This window comes from Micrasema longulum, unplaced genomic scaffold (genome assembly GCF_059751315.1).
Source record: "Micrasema longulum isolate JH-2025_06_02 unplaced genomic scaffold, ASM5975131v1 h1tg000215l, whole genome shotgun sequence".
Lineage (NCBI taxonomy): Eukaryota > Metazoa > Arthropoda > Insecta > Trichoptera > Brachycentridae > Micrasema > Micrasema longulum.
Window position 1 is genome coordinate 795,276 of NW_028277420.1, and position 25,139 is coordinate 820,414.

The 25,139-nt window shown below is 35.2% G+C and overlaps 1 protein-coding gene across 1 annotated transcript; it reads left to right on the plus strand.

Moving 5' to 3' along the window:
* dila (centrosomal protein dilatory) lies at positions 1 to 24,938 on the plus strand. Its single transcript, XM_088243502.1, has 13 exons — positions 1 to 236; positions 4,776 to 4,899; positions 8,430 to 11,331; positions 11,414 to 11,503; positions 13,064 to 13,338; positions 14,473 to 14,639; positions 15,134 to 15,339; positions 16,348 to 16,519; positions 17,503 to 17,714; positions 19,809 to 19,921; positions 20,263 to 20,321; positions 21,008 to 21,150; positions 21,726 to 24,938. Exons 1-13 carry the CDS (start codon positions 99 to 101, stop codon positions 21,832 to 21,834), a joined length of 4,710 nt encoding a protein of 1,569 aa, XP_088099628.1. The 5' UTR covers positions 1 to 98; the 3' UTR covers positions 21,835 to 24,938.
* The last annotated feature ends 201 nt before the right edge of the window (positions 24,939 to 25,139 follow it).

Sequence of the window (25,139 nt, forward strand, 5' to 3'; positions counted from 1 at the left end):
AACAAACTAATGTGTGCTTCTACGTTGGTTTAAGACGCGAGGTCTCCGTTATATTCGAAGTAAAGACAAATGTACGAATTGCGAATAAATGTGTTGACATGAGCTCGCGGTCCGGTGACGGAGGCGAGTTGCGGCTGTATGGAGAACACATCAACCTGAGTTCCCGAGCTGATGAGGGCAGGAAATCTGCCCCAGCCAAAGGGCGACCGCGCTCCGCTTTGTTCGCTCCAAGCCTGGTGAGTACTTGAACTCAATTAAACAGTATCTTAAATTAAATTTAATTAAATAAAACAGTCGTTCAACACTGATGCTGTAGGGGAGACCGGGGTTAGTAGACTATAGGCATAGAATTAAGAATAGTCCAGAAACCGCATACGCACATCAAACAGAAGGCGACTCAACTACTCATAAATGAGAAGGTTTTCGTTTTGACCCATTAGTTTCTTTGTAGACGTCGCTCAGTGCGCAACTCCTGATTTGAATTCAACTATGCCGTGTTGTGTCCTTTTAAAGTGTAGGAATACTGCTAGGATCTTAAAGAAACAGGATGCAATCACATTTCATGTGTAATTAGCAAATGAATGTGTATTTAACAAATGTCAGAAACTGTCAGATTGTCGAAGAAACAAAATGGAAATTAGTTTAGTGTTGCCAGGGTAGTAATTTTTTTACCCTACTTTGCTCATCTAATGAGAGAATTAATGAAAATTTGATCTCGGATTAAACAACTCTGTTCTAGACATTTGACCGAAATTATCTTCAAAACATCAAATATTATATAAAGTGATATAAAAATATCAGTTTTATGTAAAATAAAATTTGTTTTATATTTTAAGTTTAAAGTTCAATAATTCAATTACTCTTATTAAATGACCCTTTCCACTCTGTTGTATCAATCAATTTTTCCGAGTGCACAATAAAATTTTAGAGAAATTAACATATTCCTTTTTATTTACCTTACATTTGTGTTATGATTTTTTTCCCCATCAAGCAACATTTCGCTACGACCTTAAAATGCGCGCGGCAAAAGTAGGGCATAGTGGGGGAATTATTGGACACAGTCCCGATGTATTCAAATATGATTCTACGCTTCTTCTGGATTATTCTCAATTCCATGACTATAGGCCTTAGAGTAGACTCATCGGTGATAACTCTCTACAGAGGGCGTTCTTAGTTTTTCTCGTCTGGAACGTGGCCGGTGCGGATTCGTATTTCAGTTTCAGTGCTGCAGAACAGCGTTAATTTGATATTTTAAAATACATGTTACAATATGTTACCCACTAAGTCTAAATACATTTTTGTGTTCCTTTAGATCGCAAAGCATGAATCGGTTAACTTAGAGCTTATTTTCAATGTTTTACTTCGTCGAGTAATTTTTTACTTATATTTCATTGTTTTTTATTATCGCAAACAAAATCATATATATATACGTATAACGAATGCTAATGTTGCATCTTTCGCGAGTGAATAGCGGTAGTTGTTTACTGGAAATAATGCTTTCAAATGAAAACTGACGACTTGGGCTAGTCGACTCAGCGGCATTGGAGTTACTCGACTCACCTAATTTGAGAACGCTATTTACAACCAATGCATAATCACAATAACTACTAATTGAAATACCCTTTACCAACCTTTATCTGATGTTTACAATTTTTTTAAACTTAAAATTTTAACTATTACCATTTTCTATCAATCCAAAAAGGGACTTTAAAAAAATATATTTAAGTTTACAATTAATATTTTTTGGTTTGTTATACTGTCACTCTGTAAGTACATAATTGTTATTGAAGAAATAATCGAAATATAAATCATGCATTTTTATATTTTTTACTTGATTTATCTAACATTATCCTTTTATTTTGGAACGAGTGAACTAACCCAATACCATGAGTCTAAAAGCCCCACACCCGGGGTCGGTTGACCTACCGGACGGGGTTTTCTATAGACATGATTGCTTCCTTATAGGCAGATGTTTTAAGTTTTTTATTGTATGATCACATAGTCAAATGTATAAATTACAATATTCGATTAATATTCCATCGGTAAGAGGCTCTTTCCCCTTTTTTAAGTCACTAAGTTAAAAGTGAGTCCACTAGCCCTGGTCTCCCCTATACAAAAATGATCAAGAAACAAACACTGTGATTAGTGTATCGATACAGTGCCCTATGCATCATCGGGTGTGGAAATGGAATGATGATTTATTTATTTATTTTTTATATATACGGCCTAAGCCAATTACGACAGTTACATGAATTATTATTATGGATAACTTATATAGCGCCATTTTCGTAATAAAATACCTCAAGGGCGCTTTACATAGTGATTCTATTGTTCAATTAATTTAATTGAAGCTTTTAAATTTGTAATTGAATTAAAACAATTTATTTTGTTGTCACATGCTACGGATTTATTTAAATGATTTAGAGAACAAGTGGGTTTTAAGTTTTTTCCGAAATATCACTTCACTTTCACAGCCTCGTACCTCTGCTGGGAGAGCATTCCATGCCATAGGGCCTGCGACCGCAAATGCGCGTTCACTAAATTTAGTGCGCTGTTTGCGTAGAGGTATAATAACTTTTCCTCTCGCCGTAGACGTAGCTGATCTAAGCGTGAGACGCCTGTCAGCCAGTTCATCTGGAATGCATAGTTCCCTTAGATATTCCGGAGCAGAGTTGTGCAGTGACTTATACATAAGCCAACAGAGCTTGTATTCGACCCTCTGTGGAAAACGTAGCCAGTGTAGTTCCCGAAGTAGTGGAGTGATATGCCTGAACTTAAAGATTCCGAAAATAAGTCTCGCTGCGGCATTCAATACAGATTGTAGGCGAGTCATTTTGTTCATTGGTAGACCTGCATAGATACCATTACAATAATCGACTCTAGACACTACAAACGCATTTATTAATTGATGGGCGGCATCAACAGGCAAATTTTTGCGTGTGCATTTAATTTGTCTCAGCTGGTAGAAGCATGAACTTATCGTTTTACTAATTTGAACGTCAAGAGAAAGGTCAGAATTGAGTAAAACTTACAGCAGTTTAACGGTGGGTAAAGCGGTACTCCCTACATTGGGTAGAGCCGTATCCTGTATCAAATTCTGTCGTCTGGCTGAAGCCACCCACAGTTGTTCAGTTTATGATGGGTTTAATGTTAGTCTGTTTTTAGCCATCCAGTTTCCTATTTTCTTGATGCATCCATCAATTAAATTGACAAGCACACTTCTCTCGCCTGGTTTGCAATAAAAATAAATCTGCGTATCATCTGCATAGCAGTGAGACCACAATCCACATTCTGTGATAATGTTCTCTATATCTTTAGTGTAAAGGAGATAGAGGAGTGGTCCGAGTACTGACCCTTGAGGCACTCCTGTAGACACCCGAAAGTTGGTTGAGCTTTTACCCTGGAACGCAACTGCATATTCTCTTTCATTAAGATATGAACTGAACCACATATGTGCCTGATCACGGATACCATAAGTTTTCTCCAGACGTTCAAGCAAAATATTATGGTCTACAGTATTGAATGCAGCACTCATGTCCAGAAGAGCCATCAACACCAGATTACCAGAGTCTACCGCCGTTATAATGTCAGATAGTACTTTTATCACTTCCGTCTCCGTGGAATGAAAACGTCGGTATGCCGATTGCCTTACCGAAAATAAAGAATTCTGCTCGATATAGTTAACGAGCCTATGAGAAACTATTTTGATGAAGAAACATAAATGCAAGAAACTGAACAAAAAGAACATAAAACTATGTAGGAAAGACAAACAAGGACAAAACAATAATGGTATATATTCATAAAAACAAAAAACATAAGACTTCAAGCTAAACCATGCCAATTCAACTTCATCCCACACTGTTTGGTCGCGAAGAGATCGACGAAAAGCCGGAAGATCTATCCCGAAGAATTCCAAGTGGTGTGATAAATTGAATAATCTACACATTCTGGACATTGGGGCATAAAAACAAAATTTGCTCTTAAAAGATTTTATAAATGGCAGATTTTGACTTCCGGAAGTCACCAGTGACATGGTTGAGAACGCGAAAAGAAATTGATTGCACCAGAGATGGGACATCACTTATAGCTTTAAGTATTTTGGTCCATCTCAGTTCTACGTCTCACCGATGAAGACAGATTAAGGAGATTGCTCTATTTCAAAATAGGAATAATTACCACTTTGTAATCCGAGCAACCATGCCATTTCTTCTTAGAAAACGGTGTTGGACAGACTCGATATGGTCAATATGAGTCCTGTAGAATGGAGACCAAATAGGAGAAGCGTATTCTAGATGGGGTCGAACTAGTGAGCAATAAAGAGTTTTGATGGTATTGATATTTTTGAAGTCCGTCGTCACTCTATTGATAAAACCGAGAAGTTTGAGAGATTTGTTTACAATACTATCAATGTGTTCACGATAGGAGAGTTTACTATCTAGTAATAGTAATGGCAAGATCCTTTATTGATGAAACCATTGAAAGGGAAGTATTTTTTAGTTTGTAGTTGAATTGTATAGGTTTTTTGGGTCGCGAGAAAGATATTATTTTAAATTTGTCAATGTTAAGTTGAAGACAATTGATGTCGCACTATTCATTAAAACAATTAATATCATGTTGAAAAAGTAGACAATGATGTGTAATTATTTACATTTTAAGTGATTTCCATAATTTTTTTATAGTTTTATATCTGGCTGCTGTTCAGAAGATAAAACAATATATCACATTCGAAAAAAAAGATCTCATAACACAAAATTGTTAATGTAAACCGTTTTCAGAATATCCAAGAACACAAGCGAAGACCTTTTTCTGCAGGAACCGAACCACACTCCCCCACAGCTCTCTCCTTCCTGAGGAGAGCGCACACCGACAGGCCCGATCTTCATAGTCTCAGGCACCAAGGTTCATCTTTTTTAGTGTCCTAATCATCGTCACTTACACACTCGCACTCGCATACACATGCACAATGCACACCCTTACACTGATATCCTAACACAGCCTTACAAATTAGGCAAACACACATCAATTTGCACATTCTCACTTTATAAATGTATAATATCAAATCTTACAAATCGAATCATCATTCATTCGTTCTTCATTAAATCAAGTCAATATCAAATCTTACAATTTTCACAGATTTTGCCATGCAAAACATGAGTAGTAACAATCAGACAGATGCCATATACACCGACTATTCCAAAGCATTTGACAGGGTGAATCATCAAATTTTAATGAATAAATTAGGGTGCATGGGTATCCGCGGGGATTTACTCTAGAATTTACTATAGAATGCATAAAAATTCGTTCAATAAAAAATTATATCTGTCGTTGTTTTCCCCCGTGCATACAGCAAACATTACAATTCATTCGCTCTATAGTTAAATCTTCAATCTCCGATACGTTGGTCAATGAAAGCACCCACCCCTTTCCCGAAACTGTTTATAAAGACTTGTACTTTTCTTCAGTTTCACATATTTATTATCAATTTAAAAAAAAACTAATTAAGCGAAAATTTAATATTTATTTACTTGAGACCGCGGCCGCATGCTCCAGATCCCGCTTCGGAAAGGAAGAAGAACGTAGTAATACAAACAAGCCAAACAACGACACAAAACCCAAATACATATAGGAAACATTAGAAGAATTTGCCCTATACAACATGCAATCAAGCAACTAAAGAAAAACGATACGTATATTAAAGCATATTAGTACATCAAATTATCAAGACCCTACTTTCAAAGTCCTAACACAGATCCTAACATGATTCTTATCGAACTCAGGCAAAATTACCTCTCGTCATGACACTGATCCCTTGCAAAAACCCTAATTGTCCTAATACCAAGAGTAGGAACAATCTTGTGCAGATACCTTAATCGTCCTAACAACCTCCCAGACCTTAGAGCAGACGAAACGGGTCCTAGAGCACGGCCAGCGCGCGGTTCTCTTGAGGTAGCCTACTATTTAGATTTGTAATTTACCACTTCCCTTATATGGGACAAGAACAACACAGACGAACAAGAGTACGAGTAAGATACGCCACCCAAGCTTTTGCTATTTGGTCGCTTATTTCCAGCAATAACCACAAAAATACGGATTTTGTGCATTAAATTTTACAAGCATTCCCCCACTTAACTCCTCGCTGTACCTCCCGCTAACGGGTTGGGTAACTTTAGATCTGTGTTTTTCAACGTGTAGCAGCGAGAGGAGCGCGATGTCGTATACCATTCTTTCGCTACACGAAAAAAAAATTTGAAATTCGCAGAAATATCGAAATATTATGAAACAGTTTTATAAACTCTATCATGACAATCAGAACTTTTTTTTAAAGTCGTATTTATGCAATTTCAGATTTTAACTGAGGTATTTTTAGTACCGCCGTCCCCTCAGGAACACGCGGATTTGTTTTTTATGACAAAAAAAATACATTTGCCATGTCAACAATACTAGTACTGTATTATTATAACCTCTTACTCGATTCCAACAAGAAACCATTTTGTAAAATTCTTTAAAATAATAACATTAAATTTTAAAATATTGACACAGCGGTCTATGGAACGGCAAATATTAGCAATAAGTCTGAGGGACAAAATTAGAAATGATGAAACACTGAACAAAGGTCACCGACATACCAGACCGTATCGCTAAATTATAAAGGCAATGGGCAATTTGTCGAGAAAAGCACTCGATAAAAATATTAGAAGAGCCCCCCCGCCCCACCCTCAAAACTGAAATAACATAGGTACAATAACTATTAAAAAAAAAAAATTCAACGGGCAAGGAATATCGGCTTGGATGTAATGAAGTTTACATAAAATTACACTGAAGGCATAATTAAAATTAACAAAGGCGATTCTAAACGAAAATATGAAACTAATTATTCATAGATGGCGCTTTTATATTTTTTTATTAAAAAAGCCATTTTTACGTTTATTTTTAATGGAAATTTTATAAAACTTATCTTATTTTGTTTTTTACACCATTTTGTGAAAAGGACCTTAATTATATTTTTATGGTATTTAACAATATTTTGAGTTTGTCCAAATTTTTGTAGACAAGGACTGGATTCAACTCCCTGGGGAGCTGTTTATATTAACACATTACAACAGAGATGAAGAATATTTAAGAGAAGGTAATATAAAAGTCTAGGTATCTACAGGGCTTATGACCTGTCAATGGCTGGTTTAGGTGGCCACTTTACACACTGTGTAACATTCATGAATCCAGTCCTTGTCTACAAAATTTTGGACAAACACAAAATATTGTTGATAAATCCACCTGGTCGATGAAGAAGTATAGAAATTGTAAAAATAACATTTTCAGGCGTTGCCTAGTATGTAGGTGAAATAATTCAATTAGATCAATCTCACCCGCATAAATAAAGGTTTCAGCTCTTTAACTTCACAAAAGTCAACAGATGAAAGAATTGAAGGAATATAGATGTTCAAATATGGGCAGGATGGTGAATGTTACACAGTGTGTAAAGTGGCCACTTAAACCAGCCATTGACAGGTCATAAGCCCTGTAGATAACGAGACTTCTATATTACCTTCTCTTAAATATTCTTCATCTCTGTTGTTATGGTATTTGTTACAATCAACGCAAAGTTTACGCAAACTAAGTTTTGTAAAATTTCCATCGAAAATAAACGTAAAAATGGCATTTATCAATAAAAAATTATAAAAGCTCCATCTATGAATATTTAGTTTTATATTTTTGCTTAAAATCACCCTGAAGTACACGATGACTGCATCAACCAGACTAGACTTAGCATGACTTGACATAATATTATAATATATATTAATAAAGCCTTAATAGGGGCTTTTTTGGGATTGTGAGGTAATTACTACAACTAGGTTTTGTTAAAATCAACTAATTAACTTTAATCTTCAAAATCAAAGGATAAAAAAAAGAGTTTTTAATAATAATAATCATGGTTTATTAACAAAAATAACAATTTCTTTATCTACTACATACACACTTAGGTTCTCTTAAATTTCTCTGGATCATGTCTAGTCTGCTTAACTAGATACAACTTGTTTTAAGGCAAACATTTTTATGCAAAATAAACAATAACATAACTGTAGCTTTTCCATATTAATGTGATAACCTTTTGTCCGCCTCGTAGTTTGGTAGTCAGGTAAACCCATATTGAGAATCCAATACAAAAGGTTGGGTTCGATTCCCGATATGGGTCACATGAAAAATAAATTTTAAACGCTGTTTTTACACTGCAATATTTTATAGCCTCAGGATTGGTTCCTTAAGCGAAAGTCTTCGAAACCTTCCTGCAACAAAATAAGATCAAAATGCACCGCGATTAGTGTACCGATGCATTGTCCTATGCACTATTATATCCGGAGAAAGAAATGGTGATGATGGTGTAACCGCTTTAACAATTTTATTTAAAGAGAGGGGTTTCTTTTTCTTTACAGATTTCTGCCGAGATTCTCCATCTATTCCCGGGACTGTTGATTCCTCCGCGCTGTTCAACAAACTCTTAAGAGATCCAATCTCAAATACTTACCAACAGTCTCCTTCTTTCAGGGACTATTCTGACATTAAGACAAAGCACGTCTTCGGTTGTGACAACATGTCCGAGATTAGTTCCGTAGATACCTGCACAAGTCTCGGAACGAAAATAAAAAACAAGGCGCAAACTTTCGACCTTCTGACCGATACAGGGAAAGGGAACTCTTTAGAAGGAAGCTCTATAAAGCTGAAGAAAAATAGACCGCAGAGTCTGTTAATAACTAATCATTCAGAATACGGCTCTGGTAAGAAAACCTCCGTTGAAAATGAAAATGTTGATCTTCAACAAAATATGAAATTGTCCATAGTAGTACCTCATAACAAGGATGAAAATACAAGTAGTGGAGTGTCGAGTTCATCCGATGTTCAAGGCTTCTCTAATAACCACCGCAGTATTACACCACTCAAAAAATCTACTCCGTTCGATAAAGAAGAAAATTATTTGATCTGTGATGATTTCAATTCTAGACATTACAAGCTTACCAAGTCTGGAAAGACACCGAAGATCAACTGGTTTCCCGAGAGTTTTAATAAAAACAATACGCTCAGCAAACACGACACCGAAAACTATTTCCAATATCCTTCGACAAAGCCCGAAGACTTAACCGGTCGAGTTTCATTTGGAAATAAATCATTTATGCATAATTCCTACAGCGAAGATGACGACAGTTACCTCCTCGAAGGTCAGGACAAATATAATGCTCAATTATCTTTAGTAGAAGAAGAATCAAGTCAGGAATCTGATTTTAGTCCTAAACCGACAAGCTCCGCAAGTGTGAATAATTTGGATTCTACAGAAAAAAGCATTTCATTTAAAAAATCTCCCGATTTTTATGAATATGGATTAGATAGTCCCAAATTTGGAGAAAATATGAAAAGTGATCAACATACTTCAACGGAAAATAAAAAAAATTCAGCCACATTTAATTCAAGCTCTTTACAAACGGAACTTTCCCAGTCTCTCGAGGATGACGAGATAGAACGCAAGTTCAAATTACTCGAAGAAAAGTACAGAAATGATAGATTGATTTTAGAAAAGCCTTATTCATCAGGATACAAATATGAACCGGTGACAAATAATGGCCTCCATCATACGTGGACAAGTTTAGAAAATGTTGTATCTAAGGAAAATGATATAGATGATCTAAGTCATTATGAAAGTCCTAAAAGGGTATTGACAGATGAGGCTTCCAAGTACATTTATGGAGAAAAAAATATTAATGAGACAGGAGATAAGACTGAGCAGAGTTTTGATAATACTCTACCGGAGCATGATACAAGTAAAAACTATTTACTCAATAAATCAGAGAAGATTTGTAATACCGTGGATAGAGATGATATTAAACTGGAAAATTATGGACAAAGCAATAACAATGATACTAGTAATACTAAAATTCCTGATGTGAACATGGATTATTCTTATGATGTTTTAAATCATCCAGAACTTGTTTCGGACAAAACTGTTTTGAAACATGACCAACAATTAAACAGTAATGGGAAGGATAAAAATCCAGAAACGATTTCTGAATCACCCCCACAAGAAATAAATCACCAACAAAATGAAATATCCGAAGAATATCCTCAATATTTAGAAAAAACTAAAACTAAAATGTACACATCGAAGGTTATAGAGGATTATAAAAAGGAAATAGCCTCTATCAACAATTTTCATGACCTAACACTTAAAGACATTAGGAATCAGTGGGATAGTAAAAGTTCTACTCCTAACACACCTCTCAAACAACCACAATCATTTCAAGTAGACGAAGATGATGATTTAATGGAAGAAATACATTTATCAGATTATGAAAATAAAGAGCACACAGAACATAAAAATACAACTAATAAATATTCGGAAAAAAATACAGATATAAAAACTAAAGGAGATATAAAACAATTTTTAGATGAATATAATCAATATAAACTGAGAGATCTTAAACCATTCAAAAATAGTACATTCGATACTATGGCCAAAGAATTTATGAACAGCACTGACGGTAGAAAAGAAGCTGAAATTCCCATAAAACCCAAGAAAAAAACAAAAAAGAAAGAAAGAGGATCAACACCTAGATATAAAAATTATAATAGCAATGAATCTACTGACTCTAAATACACTGAAACTAAAAATACTAAAAGTGAAACCAGACGGCTCAGTAAAAGCGCCCCACTCAAAAAAGATAATTCAAGAGTTAAATTTAGAGCCCAGAAGATAACTTTATCAAAAAGCACAACTAATATCAATAAGACCACATATATTGACACTGATAGAGATGTGATATCGTGGATGGCTTCTAAAATAGATGTTCCCTTCGATGAAACTTCTTCAGGAGGACATCCTGATTCTATTACTCCCGATTTAATGAAAGAAAAATCCCAACAAGATATCAATAAACTCTATCCTAACGGTTCTTGTGACATTGATAAACCAATTGAAAATAAAATAGAACCCGTCATAAAAGTTAAGCCTTCCGTTGTTAAAGAAGTCTTTTCTAAAACTAACGAAGTTAATAAAGTAACCAAAGAAAGTATTGCAAATAAGGATACTTCTAGATTGCGCGTAAAACCTAAAGAGGTATCATTTGAAAATGACAAATTAACTAATAAAAATGACACTCCGACGAATGGATGGAGTGGTAATTTGGATGGCAACGATTTGAGTGATCTCTTAGAGGATGATGACATGGTTTCCAACATTTATTCTGTACTTCAAGAAATTGAGAATAACAGTGCATCAATGGCTGCCGGTGACTCTACGATCAGAAATCCCTTAAGCGATACCAATCAAAGCATGTCTGCTGAATATAAGTAAGTTCTTTAAATTTGTTGAATATTTTTATAATACAAGAAAAAAGTACTGATTTCAATGTTTTCCTTTTGTCTTTTGCAGAGACATTGTGAACTTTCTCGAAACAGTAGAAAGTACAGCAAATGAAGAAATATCAGCATTATCACATACGCAGCCACCATTTTCATTAAAGTAAGTAACCTACGTTTAAATAACGTAACGTCCATTAAGTCCCGCCATGTTTTACCCGTTATTTTTCTTTTCATAAAAATAACAGTGAAAGAACGGCAAAAGATTTACGATGCGATTGTTGATGGATGCAGAAATCAAATAAGACTGAGACGAAGACTATGGCGTGACAAAATTCAATAAATACTTGCTGATACCTAGACATGTCCAAAGTTGGAATAATCGCTGTACAAATGTATGAATGTGCAGGATTTATGCTTGAAGGTGCACGGGAGCTCCTACCCAGTTGGAGGTGGACAGAAGAAAATAATGTTAATGTTTGATGAGTATTTGTTACATGTTGACTAAACAGATTAACATTGTGGTAAACTGCGTAGACGTTTTAATTGAGACATTCAGCATTGAACTGGACTACATGCTGGAACTGACTGTATGAACTACATGCTTAATCTGACTGTGTAACTAAGGATGTTACTATGTACTTATATATTGTCCAATGCTTACTTTACTTCCTGGTGGGAACTTAATTTCGTGGACTACTTCTCTGGCTGTCAGCGATTATCGATTTGGTGAATTTTCGTGCGTGTCAGCAATTTGTCATCAGTAATTTTTGGGTCAGCTGACAGTGGGCATTAGTTTCTGGGTGAGTCCTACAAATGTAAAGAGAGTGATGTTGATATGTATGTTAAACCAAATGTTTGTCCTGTAGTAGTGTTGCGGACTCAATGAATAGAGGTCTGAGGTTTACCCTAGGTAGGTAGATATACCATAACTTGATTTTTTACCACAGTTATTATTTATGTGGAAAATGGCCCTAAAATTATAATATTCCGGCAAATCATAATAACTCAAATACTTCTTAAACAAAAAAGTTTGAGTGGTGTGCCATTCTATCTTTTCTGACAATCCTACTTAAAACTGCAAAATGTCATTAAAGGGTTGATCTGTATGAGCTGGTATAGAACGGCTGTTGCAAATTATCTAACATACACCATCACCATCACAAATTAGAAAATTAGATTAGGTGACAGACAAATTTAATATATAGACTGTTGTGCACTTATTATTGTAGATGGTAGATAGGATACCCTCAGTGCTAAATAAGTTCATGACATCACATCGGTGGATCTATTGTGATGGGTCCCTGTAAGATAGTTCTCGCCTTCCAAGCTCAGGTCCATAAGGAGCCTAGCTGCTGAGTGGAGGGCGAGAGTTCTCATATTGCTAAATTTCTTCCTCCAGGTCCAAGATCTTAAAATACAGGGCTATCAGGTAGGGGGCAAGTGGTCTTACATTCACAGGTTTAACCGAGTGGTGCACTGGCGGTGATAGGGGAATTGAAATCAATAAATGTACATTTTAAAGAAGAAATTTTATATTTTTTCAAAGTTATAATCATCCATTCATTACAGTCCAAAAGTTGTTTTGCCTTGTGCGAAAGACCTCTAGAACCCGGGTCAGTAAAGGGAATGCATTTAATGTTTTGTACCAATCCCTGTGTAAATAAGGCATGACGGTCTGTCGTTGTTCTGATGTGCAATTATTTTGTCTCTCTGATTTCAGAGTGGAAGAATTGATGGAACTGAGCAAGGGAGAGCTGGCTCACCGCGCCGTGGCCGGAGCCCTGGCGGCAGGGCGCGCCGGGGCGGCGGCCGCGCGCCTGCGGAGCGCCCTGGTGGCCGCTGCTAACAGGGCGGGCACGAGGCTGCGCCAGGAGAGGCTCGCCGCGCGCCACAAGGCCAACACCGCCGCGCAGCACTCCGCTCAGGCCATCGCCAGGCACCAGAAGTTCATAGAGCAGCTCATCAACGAGAAGAAGACGTTGGCGGAGAAGATCGGTTAGTTTTGTAATTTGAGAGAATTGAATCACTTCCCGTCAGTTATGTATTGGGTGTTAACGTAGCTGTTTACAAAATTAGTCAATAATGTATTCTCCTTTATAATTTTACAACAAATTAGTCAATAATTCATAGAATCTTCACTGTATACTGCACAAATGTCTTTGCAGCTTTGGCAGCTTATTATACAGCTATTCCTCGATTGAACGCTAACAGATGGAGGTGTCGAAAATGCTCACTTTCGCCTACTAGACATTACATTTTGAACGCTTGTTATCAAATGTAACGTAAAAACAGCAATGATAATATGATACATAATTTATTTAAAGCATTTTTTGGCAAAGTTTGATAGTTTATTTTCACATATTTTTTTTAAATCACCAAGCTTCCTTATTGCAAACTATGGGTTAAAATAAGTTTTCTGAAATCTCAAAATTATTAAGCTTACTTATTGTTTAACCCTCCCTCCCCGGTGCGCGGTGATGTGTAGCTAGTACGCAATGCGTCTAATAACTATAATATCTTTATAAATATAATAAATATTGGGTTCAAGTTTTCAGTATTCCTCCATTACACATTTAAGTATCGACTGAAATAATTTGTTATTAAATAATAAGTACTTATTAGGCACAAAAAAGCATTTTATCGGAAATCGGGGATAAATTACAAATATCATCAAAAGTATACTCTCAGTCTGTCATGTAGCCCAGTACTTTATATCTACTCAGTAGCTTTCGGGAAGTTGGCGCGGGTGCACGTTTTGCCCAAGTCGTTAGCGATACCCAATGGTTTTTTCATGTTTTCAGCAGTTAGATTTGAAATATTATCATCTTTGAATTAAATTAAGGTTAAATAAAGCCATTCCATATAAATATTCCATTTTTCCCTATTTAAATCTCTTATTTTTTTAATGTGTAGTGACTACACAGCACCGTAACGCGAGGGTATTTTTAGGACACTAAGGTTAAGGTTAAATAACATAAATCCTTGTAGAACAATCGTTACAAGATATACATTGTGTTAATTTTTTTATTTATTAAGATTATACATATTAACTGCACACTACAGTGGTGTATATAGTGATATGGTAGGGAGGTAACTTTAAAAATATGACATTGCTTGTTGAAATTTCAGAGCAGTTAGTAGGGGCAGTTTCTGGTGCGGAGGCTCGGAACACTCGCGCCTCACGAGCGTCAGCCGAGAGGCTCCAACTGGAGCTGCGGAACCAGAGGCAGCGCCTCACCCAAGCACACAACAGGGACAAGCAGGCCTGGCTCAAGCAACACACTCAGAAGATCAAGGTAACTATCCACTTCATGGTCTTCAAAAATTAACGTTATTTCTTCTTCTCTTCTTCAATGCTGAGGGTAGTGATCTATGGTGGGACCTATGGTAAGCACAAAATGTCTCCAATCTTCTTTGTTCTCCACAGCAAGCGCGGCTGAGTAAAGGTTTTCCCCGATCATTTCCCTAACTTGGTCACACCAACGAGTAGGTGATCATCCTCAGCTTCTTTCGCGTGGATCATTTCCTCTTACAAGCTTTTTTTAAAAGTTACATGGCTCTCGTCTGGCAATACGACAAAAAAAATCCGCCAACTGCATACTGTAGGTAGATAATAGGAATTATTTATATTATTTATTAATTAACCCAGTAGTAGAATACAAAGTCATAAGAAGACCTTAATCGTGCTTTATGTATGATTAAGAAATGGAAATATATTCTCTGTGTGATATACTCAGAATCAGAACCCTGGACAGATGTATTTATTGTATTCTTACATTTTGATTTGAAGGATATGACAGTCAAAGGATTGGAAGGAGAGCTGCGTGAAATGGAAGACAAACATGCTGCGCAAGTAGCGGCGCTAGAAAGGGACGCAGACACTAAACTCATCGCTGCTGCAGAGCGGCATGCCAAGGAGATTAGAACACTTAAAGAGAATGCCACTCGGCACTTAGAAGATGAGCTCGATAGGGAACGCTTGCTCGCTTCTGAAAGGTAGGTTGTATTTCGTGGGGTAATTACTACAGTCGTGATTCATCAAAATCATATTATGAGTATTTGAATGCATGACTTGTCTATTTGTAGCATTCACGGAAGAGGATTAAAAAATGTGCTTTTAGCGGGTAGCTCACAAATGCTGATTTTAAAGTTACCTAGTTGTTGTAATTACCCCGCCATCTGATACTAGTTTTTTCGTTTCTTCAAGGTATGCTGAAAAACTCCCACAGATTTTTACTTAACCAAGTAGAAATGTAAACAAGATACTGTAGAATCCCCTTATTGTGATCACTATGGAACTTGTAAATATTAATAACACTAAGCAGAGGATTAAAATTTCAATCCCGGCTCAACTTGATTATTTCCCAGATCAACATCTCTTTCAATTTATGTTTTGATTGGTAATTAAGGGTTTCACAAAACTTTACTTACTAGGATTTTGCATAAAAAATTGTCTTTTGTCAGTTATAATAATTTATAATATGTATATGTAGGATCATTTATGATGAACTTTAATGTCTATGTAACTTAACAGGTTATGTCTACTGATCACAAAATAAATTAGATAAATGACAACAGAATTCTACATAGTCTAACAGTTCTAGTTATTATTATAATGATACACATGTATTATAATACGAATCGTATTTGTTTGCCGTATGTCAGAAGATGACAGTTGAAATTGGGCGCTTTTAAGAGTTTTTGGATGGTCCGAATTACCATACTTTTTATTTTATTTTATTCAGGAAACATACAGTACAATTTAATAGTTATAGAGTATACAAAATTATACTTAATACTAATGGACCAGTGAAGTTTCCAATAATAAAGTATAGAGACACACCAATGGAAAATATTTATAGTGTCTAAAATAATCATTGTTCTAGTTCCGTAATCCAGAAAGAAAATACGTTTCTATGAAGAAAAGTCAGACTGCATCTCCTCTCAAATCCCCTATTTTTTTACAGAATGCGTTGTTATAAATATTCTGTTGATCTTTCAAAGGATGGAGCAGAAGCGAGCGGAGTGGGAGTCGGCGCTGGCCGCGGCGGCGGAGAGGGCCGGAGCGGAGGGGCGAGAGGCGGCGCGGGCGGCGCGCCGGGAGGGCGAGGTGGCGCTGGAGGAGCGCGCCAGGGCTCTGGACAGGCAGCTGGACGACAGGAGGGGGCAGCTCTTGGTGAGAAACACTCCTCCCCATTTGTGTGTTCAAGAATCGTTTAGATGAATACAATTTATATTTTTACTTTCATATGGTGTCCAAGAAGGTCTTTCAGGCATCTCTGTCCTCCAGGACGTCGAGAACTCGATGCCTTGTAATGGTGTCCACAAACAGCCTCTAGGCCTCTATTAGCTCTTAGATCCCGCATATCTTCACAAGTCAGGTTTGCGTCCCATAGTACTATAGGATTTAGGTTGTTGAGGGTTGGAGCTCCTACCCCGGTTAGAGATTGACAGAGAACACGAAGTTGCTGTTTAATACGTATTTATTACATGACGAATAAGATACAGCACTTGGTTGTGTAGCACGAGCGTAGCAGCGATGATGGATTGAAGATACTGCTTTTGAACTACATGCTGGAACTGAGTGACTTCATCGAGCTGGACTGAAGTGAACTGAACTTGTTGGGCTGACTGACTAGCGTTTTGTCCTGCGGTCTCTTTATAGGAGACATTCCTTTGTAGTTCATTTCTTCATGGTAGGTACTATGTTAATGTACTGCAGAATGATGCCTCCGATCTTATGTGCAATACTGTTGAATACGTTGGGTTATAATGTTGTATTGGATTCTATTGAAAATGATGACATTACTTTCTTCGGTCATCACACTATTTCAGGTGAAACGTTTTAGCATGTGTGTGTCATCGATTATGGATTATGAACCCTATGGTACTACATGAACTGAGGAATAAATATTTATTTTAAAGGATCTTCACTGCAATATTTCACTGTCCTTGGCACTTGAATCGTAAGACTAATCACCTTGCTTTTATGAATAGTTGGTCAGAATAGGTTGTATTATGGTCCCATGTTGTATAGAACTAGAAACTCCGTAACTCGAGGCAAACGATTTAGCCATTACTCCACAGGGGCTGCACTATTACGAATCTTCTGTAAATATTTATTTGTTAACAGTAAATAAACTCATATTTGTTTTTTAGGCAGAGATGAATAAAACCAAAGAAAGTCTTCTAAAAGAATTTGAAAAGTATAAAGAGGACTTTGCCAAAAAGCAACAAGCGATTATTAAAGACAAGGAAGCAGAAATACGGGCATTGTCGAGGCGAGAGAGAGATAGAGAAATAGAAAAGGCCATCGATACTATGGAGTTGGAGGCGCAAGAAGGAAGGAAGGAAATGCAGGAAACTATACGGTGAGTACATTACTTGATAATTTCACACTTAATAACATAAAATACTCCCTTCTACCATTGTTTAAGTTGAATAATTATTAAAATTATGCATACCCATTCTAAAAATATCGCGGGGCAATTACTACAGCTGGGTAACTTCAAAATCATCATTTGTGAGTTACCCACATAAAACACATTTTTTTATCCTCCTCCTTGAGTGCTACAAATAGACAAGTTGTGCATCCAAATCATAATATCGTGGGGTTATTATTACATCTAGGCAACTTTGAAATCAACATTTATGAGTTACCTACTAAAAACTCTCGATGTATTTAACACTCCATATAATAGGTACAGAAGAGAACTAATAGGCTTGATTCAGAATAACAGAGAATAGACATTTGTCCTTTTTCACTATTTATTTCTCATCATCAAATCAAATGCAATTTTTCACTCCTACTTTATTTCATTCATCCTTAACCACTCCTCATCAATTTCCTTCTTTTCCTTACCACTGTCTCATTGTTTTGTCCATATTTCTATTATTTTAATATACATATTGTAGAATATTTGAGGCCCTCAGTATCAGAGATGGTCAAACGATTCCATACAGAAATTCCATTCATAACCTCAGTCAAAAACTAAGGTATTATCATTCATAAGCATTAAGGGTGGCACAATTAGGTTAACGAAGTTAGTCGTAAACGTTATAGCAGTTTGCACTCACTTAGAAGATTACAGAACTTCTTGCCAATTAATGTTAAGCAATCCAGAGCTTACTTCTTCCACTCTTTGACTATGCGGATGTATGTTATCCAGATGCTAACTCTGAATTACTCGATAAGTTAGAACGATTGCAGATTATTTGTATTAGTTATATCTTTGATCTTCGCAAATTTGACTACATAACCGAGTATCGCACGCAACTACACTGGCTCAGTATCGGGCATAGAAGAAACATTCACATTCTATCACTTCTTCACAATATTTTAAATAATCCCACTTCGCCTGTTTAACTGAGAGAGCTCTTGCAACCTCTTTTACAACACGGACTATCTCTTCGTTCTAGTAACCAGAGAACCCTTTTACTATCCTGTCATCGCTCTAATTTTCTTGCCTCCTCTTTCACAGTAGTAGCCGCTCGATTGTGGAATAATCTACCCACTAATGTTAGAGAAGCCCCTTCTTTATTTACATCAGTCAAGATTGAAATGTCACTATCTAAATATTTAAATAGTTCCTTTATCCTTCTTCTTTCCTTCCCATCCCCTCTCATTTCTTCATAGTATAGTGTTAATTTTTTAATATATTTTTATTTTGTTATTTTTTGTTTTTAATTTTTGTATAAAATTGTAAGATTCAATATGTCCATGTATTTATAATTTTCTCAAACTGAACAGTTTGGGTAGGTAGAAAGAAATTGCCTTAAGGCAATATTGCCGCCCTTATATGTATATAAAGTGTTAAATAAATAAATATTTTTGAGAAAATTTCGAAAATCTGTAATAGCACATTTTAATTGAAATATTCACAATTTTTTTTAAACTATTAACCAAAAGGTTAGCATAACAAGAAAGGGTATTTTTATAATTTATTAAATATGCAGTTGGCCGCTTTTGATACTATTTTTAGCGTTTGGCCATCTTTGATACTGAGGGCCTCATTTATTCTATATATAGTTTAAACTGGTCGTCGCTTTATTTTAGTATAATTAAGTGAATACATATTATTGGATGGCTCCACTATTTTTAAATATACATTTTTTATAATTTCTATTTATAATCATGTAATCTGTTCATCTGTTTGTATTCTAAATAAATAAAATATTACACATTTTTTTATTGTCTTCCATGAATGCTACAAATAGACAAGTTGAGCATTCAATTTATCATAATAACTTGGGGTAATTACAACTAGGTAACCTAAAAATCATCATTTTTGAATTACCCACTAAAAATACATACATTTATGTATCTTTATCCATAAATGTTACAAATGGGCAAGTCATGATTCATTAAAATCACCTAATACAAACCTATGGATTAAAATGGGAAATGGGCGCCGACTAACGGAATTAGGCTTAAGATAAGAATAATAATATTGACAATATTACAGGCGAATTAAGTTGAAGTACGAGACTGAAATGAAGGCTTCGGAGGAATCAGAACAGACGGCCCTACAACGCTGTAAGGAGGCTAGAGAACTCCTGAGGAATGCGCAGGAACAATGTGAGATATTCTTGTATTCTATTTTATTTTATAATCGGCCTCGTGGCGGAATGGTCAGCGCGTTTGCCTACCATGCAAGAGGTCTGGGGTTCGATTCCCGACATGGTTGACATGAAATATTTATTTAAAGAGGTGTTTTTACACCAGAATATTTGATAGTACCTGGACTGGTACCTGAAGCGTCATCTTACCTTCATGACAAAAATGATCAAGATACACACTGCGATTGGTGTACAGTGCAGTGCCCTATGCACTATTAAATGCGGAAAGAGAATGAAGATGATTTTATTTTATTAACAAATGAGAATAGGTACATTATTATAAAATATTTGACTTTTTAGGTGCCCTGAATCAAATAACAATGACTCAGTTGGAAGGGAAGCTGAGGCAGGCCGATGAGGTAATCAAAATTATGATAAATATTATAAATTTTGTATAAATACATAATTTTATGTATATAATACGATAATAAACATCACCGAACCTCATCATCATCATAATCGTCATCTCTGCTCTGCACCACGATCAGCTGCGTGTAGTGTATTATGAACTCCTCGAACCCAACGAAATCATCATGCGAGATCGCTTGAGAGACATGACAAAGTATTTTTGCAGTGTGGCAACGCTCGGTCACATGCCGCAAGGCCAGTTAAAACATACTTGGAAGATGCCAAAGAATCCAAAAAATGGCTCGATTCGTGGATAACTTCAAAAGATGAGTTGTTCTTTCAAGGTAGTATTCGTACGCTGCCAGAAAGATGGGAGAAGGTAGTCGCTATCAATGGACAATACTTACAATGATATGTTCTTTACTATTTATTTAAAATATTTTACAAAAAAACAGCAAAAATTTATTAAAGTTGCTAATACTTTCATTTTTATACTTTTTCTTGGACTAGTTGGTTTATTCAACAATATTTTATGTCCTAATAGTGTTCAATTTCAATAACATTATCCTTCAGATCGGGTATGTGTTATATCCAAATGATTTTTCTCTTTTTAAGGTGATTAGTAAATCGTTTATGTATAATGTATAAGAATTGTTCTGTCTTATTTCTTGACCACTGTATGATGAATATTTGACAGTTGAAGCAGCAGTGCAAAACAGAGATGGAGATCTCCACGAGATCCGTGGAGATGAAGGGAAGAGAGGAATTGGAAGAGATGAGAGCGCAGTTACTTAACTTGCAACAACACCACAAGGATGAAATGCATCAACTCTACGCCAAGCAAGTACATTTTAAAAATAAGTCCACCAAGTGGTAGATTAAAAAAAATAATTGGTTAATTCATTATCCTCCACCCAAATGCCATGAACGGGGTGAGAAACTGTCATATGGTAACCCTACACACGCCACCCTGTAGCTTTAAATTTATTTTACATTAATGTTGGATAAATAATTTGAGGTAAAATTAATTTAAACTGAAGTAAAAAAACTTTAAAATTGTTGTTGAAGTTAGTTTAAATTGATGTTACACTTAGTTTAAATCTCAGAGTAAAAAAACACTACAGCTCTAGAGCCGCCCATACGAACAAAAATTATTCTAGGATTATCAAACAAAAAATTTGCAATGCTTTTGTTCTATGCAATAAAGCGAAATGGCATCTCTATCGCTGTAGAGCGTTATTACTCCGAGATTTAAATTGATGTTAAAGTTAATATAATTAATATTGATTGGTTGGAAGAAATTGCCATTTGGCAATAAGCCCGCTATTGTATAAATGTATGATATAAATTTACGTTAAGTTACTAAAGTAATTGTGAATGTTAATTTAAAAATTAATGGTGATTTTTTCCTTCAGGGTAAAAGTTGCCGTAGCAAAAAAAGACGATGCTCTGACAGCAGCGAGACGTGACGCCACAACATTAAGGGATCGATGTTTAAGGCTAGAAGCGAGACTTGTGACTTAAATTAGCATATTTCACAATTGAATAAAATTAAGTATATTTTTCCATGCGTAACTCTAATAGTTTATTTTGGAGTGACAAAAATTATTTATCTATTTAGATGCTAAATTTTATTTTTATACTGCAATACCTAATTATCATGCATCCTTGAAATAAGATTGATTTATTAGATTGTGATCAAAAATAATTATTTTATACACGCTAGTTTTCTTACGGATTAAAAATATAAGTATGGGCTTGAAATGGGACCAATATTTAAAGAGAAAATAAGTTAATAATATAGGAAGTAAAATATGATTTATAAATCTATAAATAATTTTATATTTGTGATAGATGTTCTGCTTTGCCAGGGTAAACAAATATATACAATTTCTTTAACTTCCAAAGATTTTTCTTAGAAAATTGCATCCAAAAATTACCTCCATGGGCAAGATCATTATGAAGTAAGGAAAATTATTTTTATTGAATGAGCGCTTCCTAAAACTAAACTTGAAATAGTGTAGTGTTTCAGATGATCCTTAAAATTCTGTTGATTTGTCAAATAAACATCAGGGTAACAATTTTTTTAAACAATTATAAAATAAGGTTATTTCATTAAGTTTATGCCACAAGGTAGCAATTTAGCAGCCTAAAAACCAGCTAGCCAATAGAATATTATACTTATAAGAGATATCGTAAAACCGTTTTAATAATAGAAATTTTTAGAGTAAGTACCTAATTGCCACGCTGATTAAAAAAGTATCGAGTTGAAATTGAAGTATGTTTTCAATTGGGGATACTGTTTACAATAATAAACTTGGAAAAAAAATGCTACTATCACTGCAAAGTTAATTCGATTTATAAATCTTTTTATCATTCGATTTCATTTTGAAAAGTTTTTTTTTAATTGTATGCTGTAACCAAAGATATTTGATGCGGTATTAATACTGACCAATTAAAAAACATAAAATTTATGAAGGCCCTTTTCCATCATTCTATTTCGTTTCCTTAGTACTCAATAATTGACAAGCTGGAACTTCTAAATGACCGGAAACCCGACAGGACAATTTACACTAATTTCTAGCTAGCCATTACATTAAAAAAATATTTTTAATTGTTTAAATTCAAACTTGGAGTTGACAAAGCATTTCATTTTAGTACTATGTTATTTATAATTGCAGAAGATTCTAGAATCCATTAGCTAAAAAATATTTTAGAATTGTTAATTTATTTTATGATTTAGATAAAATTATCAATAAAACTCCTTGGTTTAGTTCACTTTTATTTAATTTTGACCAACAAGCGCTTTCGCCTAAGAAGATATCTGAATCATTAACTATGGAGTTTTATCAAGAAATATCTACAAAAAACATCAATATGGTTCATTTATTTGTTTTCATTATTAAATTCTTATTCTGTTAAGTATCTATTTTTATATCAAACATTCCTACTTCAGTATTTTTATAATCGGTAATTCATTAGTTTAATTTCGATCCACGTAAAACCCTTCTCATGTTTCCGCTGGTGGTTTATCGGTGACAATAGGGAAATATCAGGTTTTTTTTTCACATTTTTAAAGTAATGAAGGTCTATGAAATACTGTCCAGTAAAAAAAAATTTTTTTGCTAATTATTAATAGCATAAATCTGTGTTGACAAGGTAAAGGGAGTTAAGTCAACTGTGAGGGCAACACCAACAGTCGTGAGGTTGACAGTCCGAACTCCGCTTTGGCTCGCAACGCGTAGTCCGCTGCAACGTCAGCTCAGACAAGATATTAAACGCCATGCATCGGAAGAACTCATTACTCATCTTGGAATTTCGTGTCGCCGGGCCACCAGCTCTCCGCCAGTGCTCGCTATTGTAAATTCCTTCTGTACAAAATAATAGCTTAATAAATAACTTCACTTGTAATCCATCTTTCTCATTTAACCTCAAATCCACTCACACGCCTATACAACAAATATATTATAATATATATTCATTATCTCCCTTGACCTTATCAACACAGAAATAATATTTCTAAATTTGTAATTTTGAATTCTAGCAAAAACGGTCATTCTATTAGCCACGCCTCTAATACGTCACGATTCATTTTTATTTGTTCCTGCCATTCAAATTTGTTTAGTACATTGTCACGAATCTTGACAGTACAACTGTCAAGCCCAAACATGTTGCGTTTTTCTAGCGACATATTTTTTTTTAAGTTCTTTTTTAAATTTATGTATGAAAAAATTTCTCCACAATATCCATATTGATTTTGAAAATAAAATTAATTATTCTAAATCCATTTCATATATTTTTAACAGATTATTACAATTTATTTAATTGTTGATATCCACATTGTTTTCCATCTGAAAATTGTATGGAATGTCATATTTTTGTTGATAGTATTTTTTGCGTTGTTCGGCAGCAAACTTATCATAAAGTATAAGAGAGTTAATTATGTTTGTATTTGTTATGTCCTCTGAATGTGTATTTTTATAAAATAAAACTGTCTTGTGAATAAATTAGCTTTTTATTGCAATGTTGTGGTTTCTCTATCGACCTAAAATGGATGCATATTAAATAATATTTTATACACTAAATAGTAGTAATTATCCACAGTTATTGCATGCTAAAGATCATAAAATACAATAACACTAAAATAATTTTAAACCTTGGCTCTTTGATAAGCGATCCAAAAAATTTATGTGATAATAAAAATGGGCAAAAAAATTAAATGCAGCAATAATATATACATACGAGGTGTATGCATAAGTTTTTGACGGTTTTCGCAATAAAGAAAACACGCAATTTTCAAGGGAAATTATTTTTTTGTTCATTCAAAATATTGGCCATCGGCTTCTTCACACTTCGCCCAACTTTCAGGTAAATTATGAATACCATACAAGAAAAACTGTTTAACCAGTAGTCGAGCCATTTCCCAATATTCCAACCTCAAAATTGCTGAAGTGCGGCTCTGCGAGCGCGTGCCCTATTGATGCAAAGAGGTGATAGTCAGATGGCACCAGGTCGGGGGAGTACGGTGGGTGCGGAAGGATGTCCCATTCAAGCGTCTTTCGCTGGTTTTGCTGTGTGAGATGGCGCATTGTCGTGTAACAAAATAACTTTGCCATGTCTTGTGGCCCGTTCCGATCGTCCAGTCGAGTTTATTGATCTTCCCCATTGCTTGTAAACGTCTGCTGATTATTTCTCGTGACACATTGAATGATTTTGCCAATTGCTGTTGAGTTTGAGTTGGGTCATCATCCAGTAACGCCTGCAATGAGGAACTTCAGCCCTACGGAAAATTGGATACAATAATTTGTTTCTTACGCACGGTAAAAATT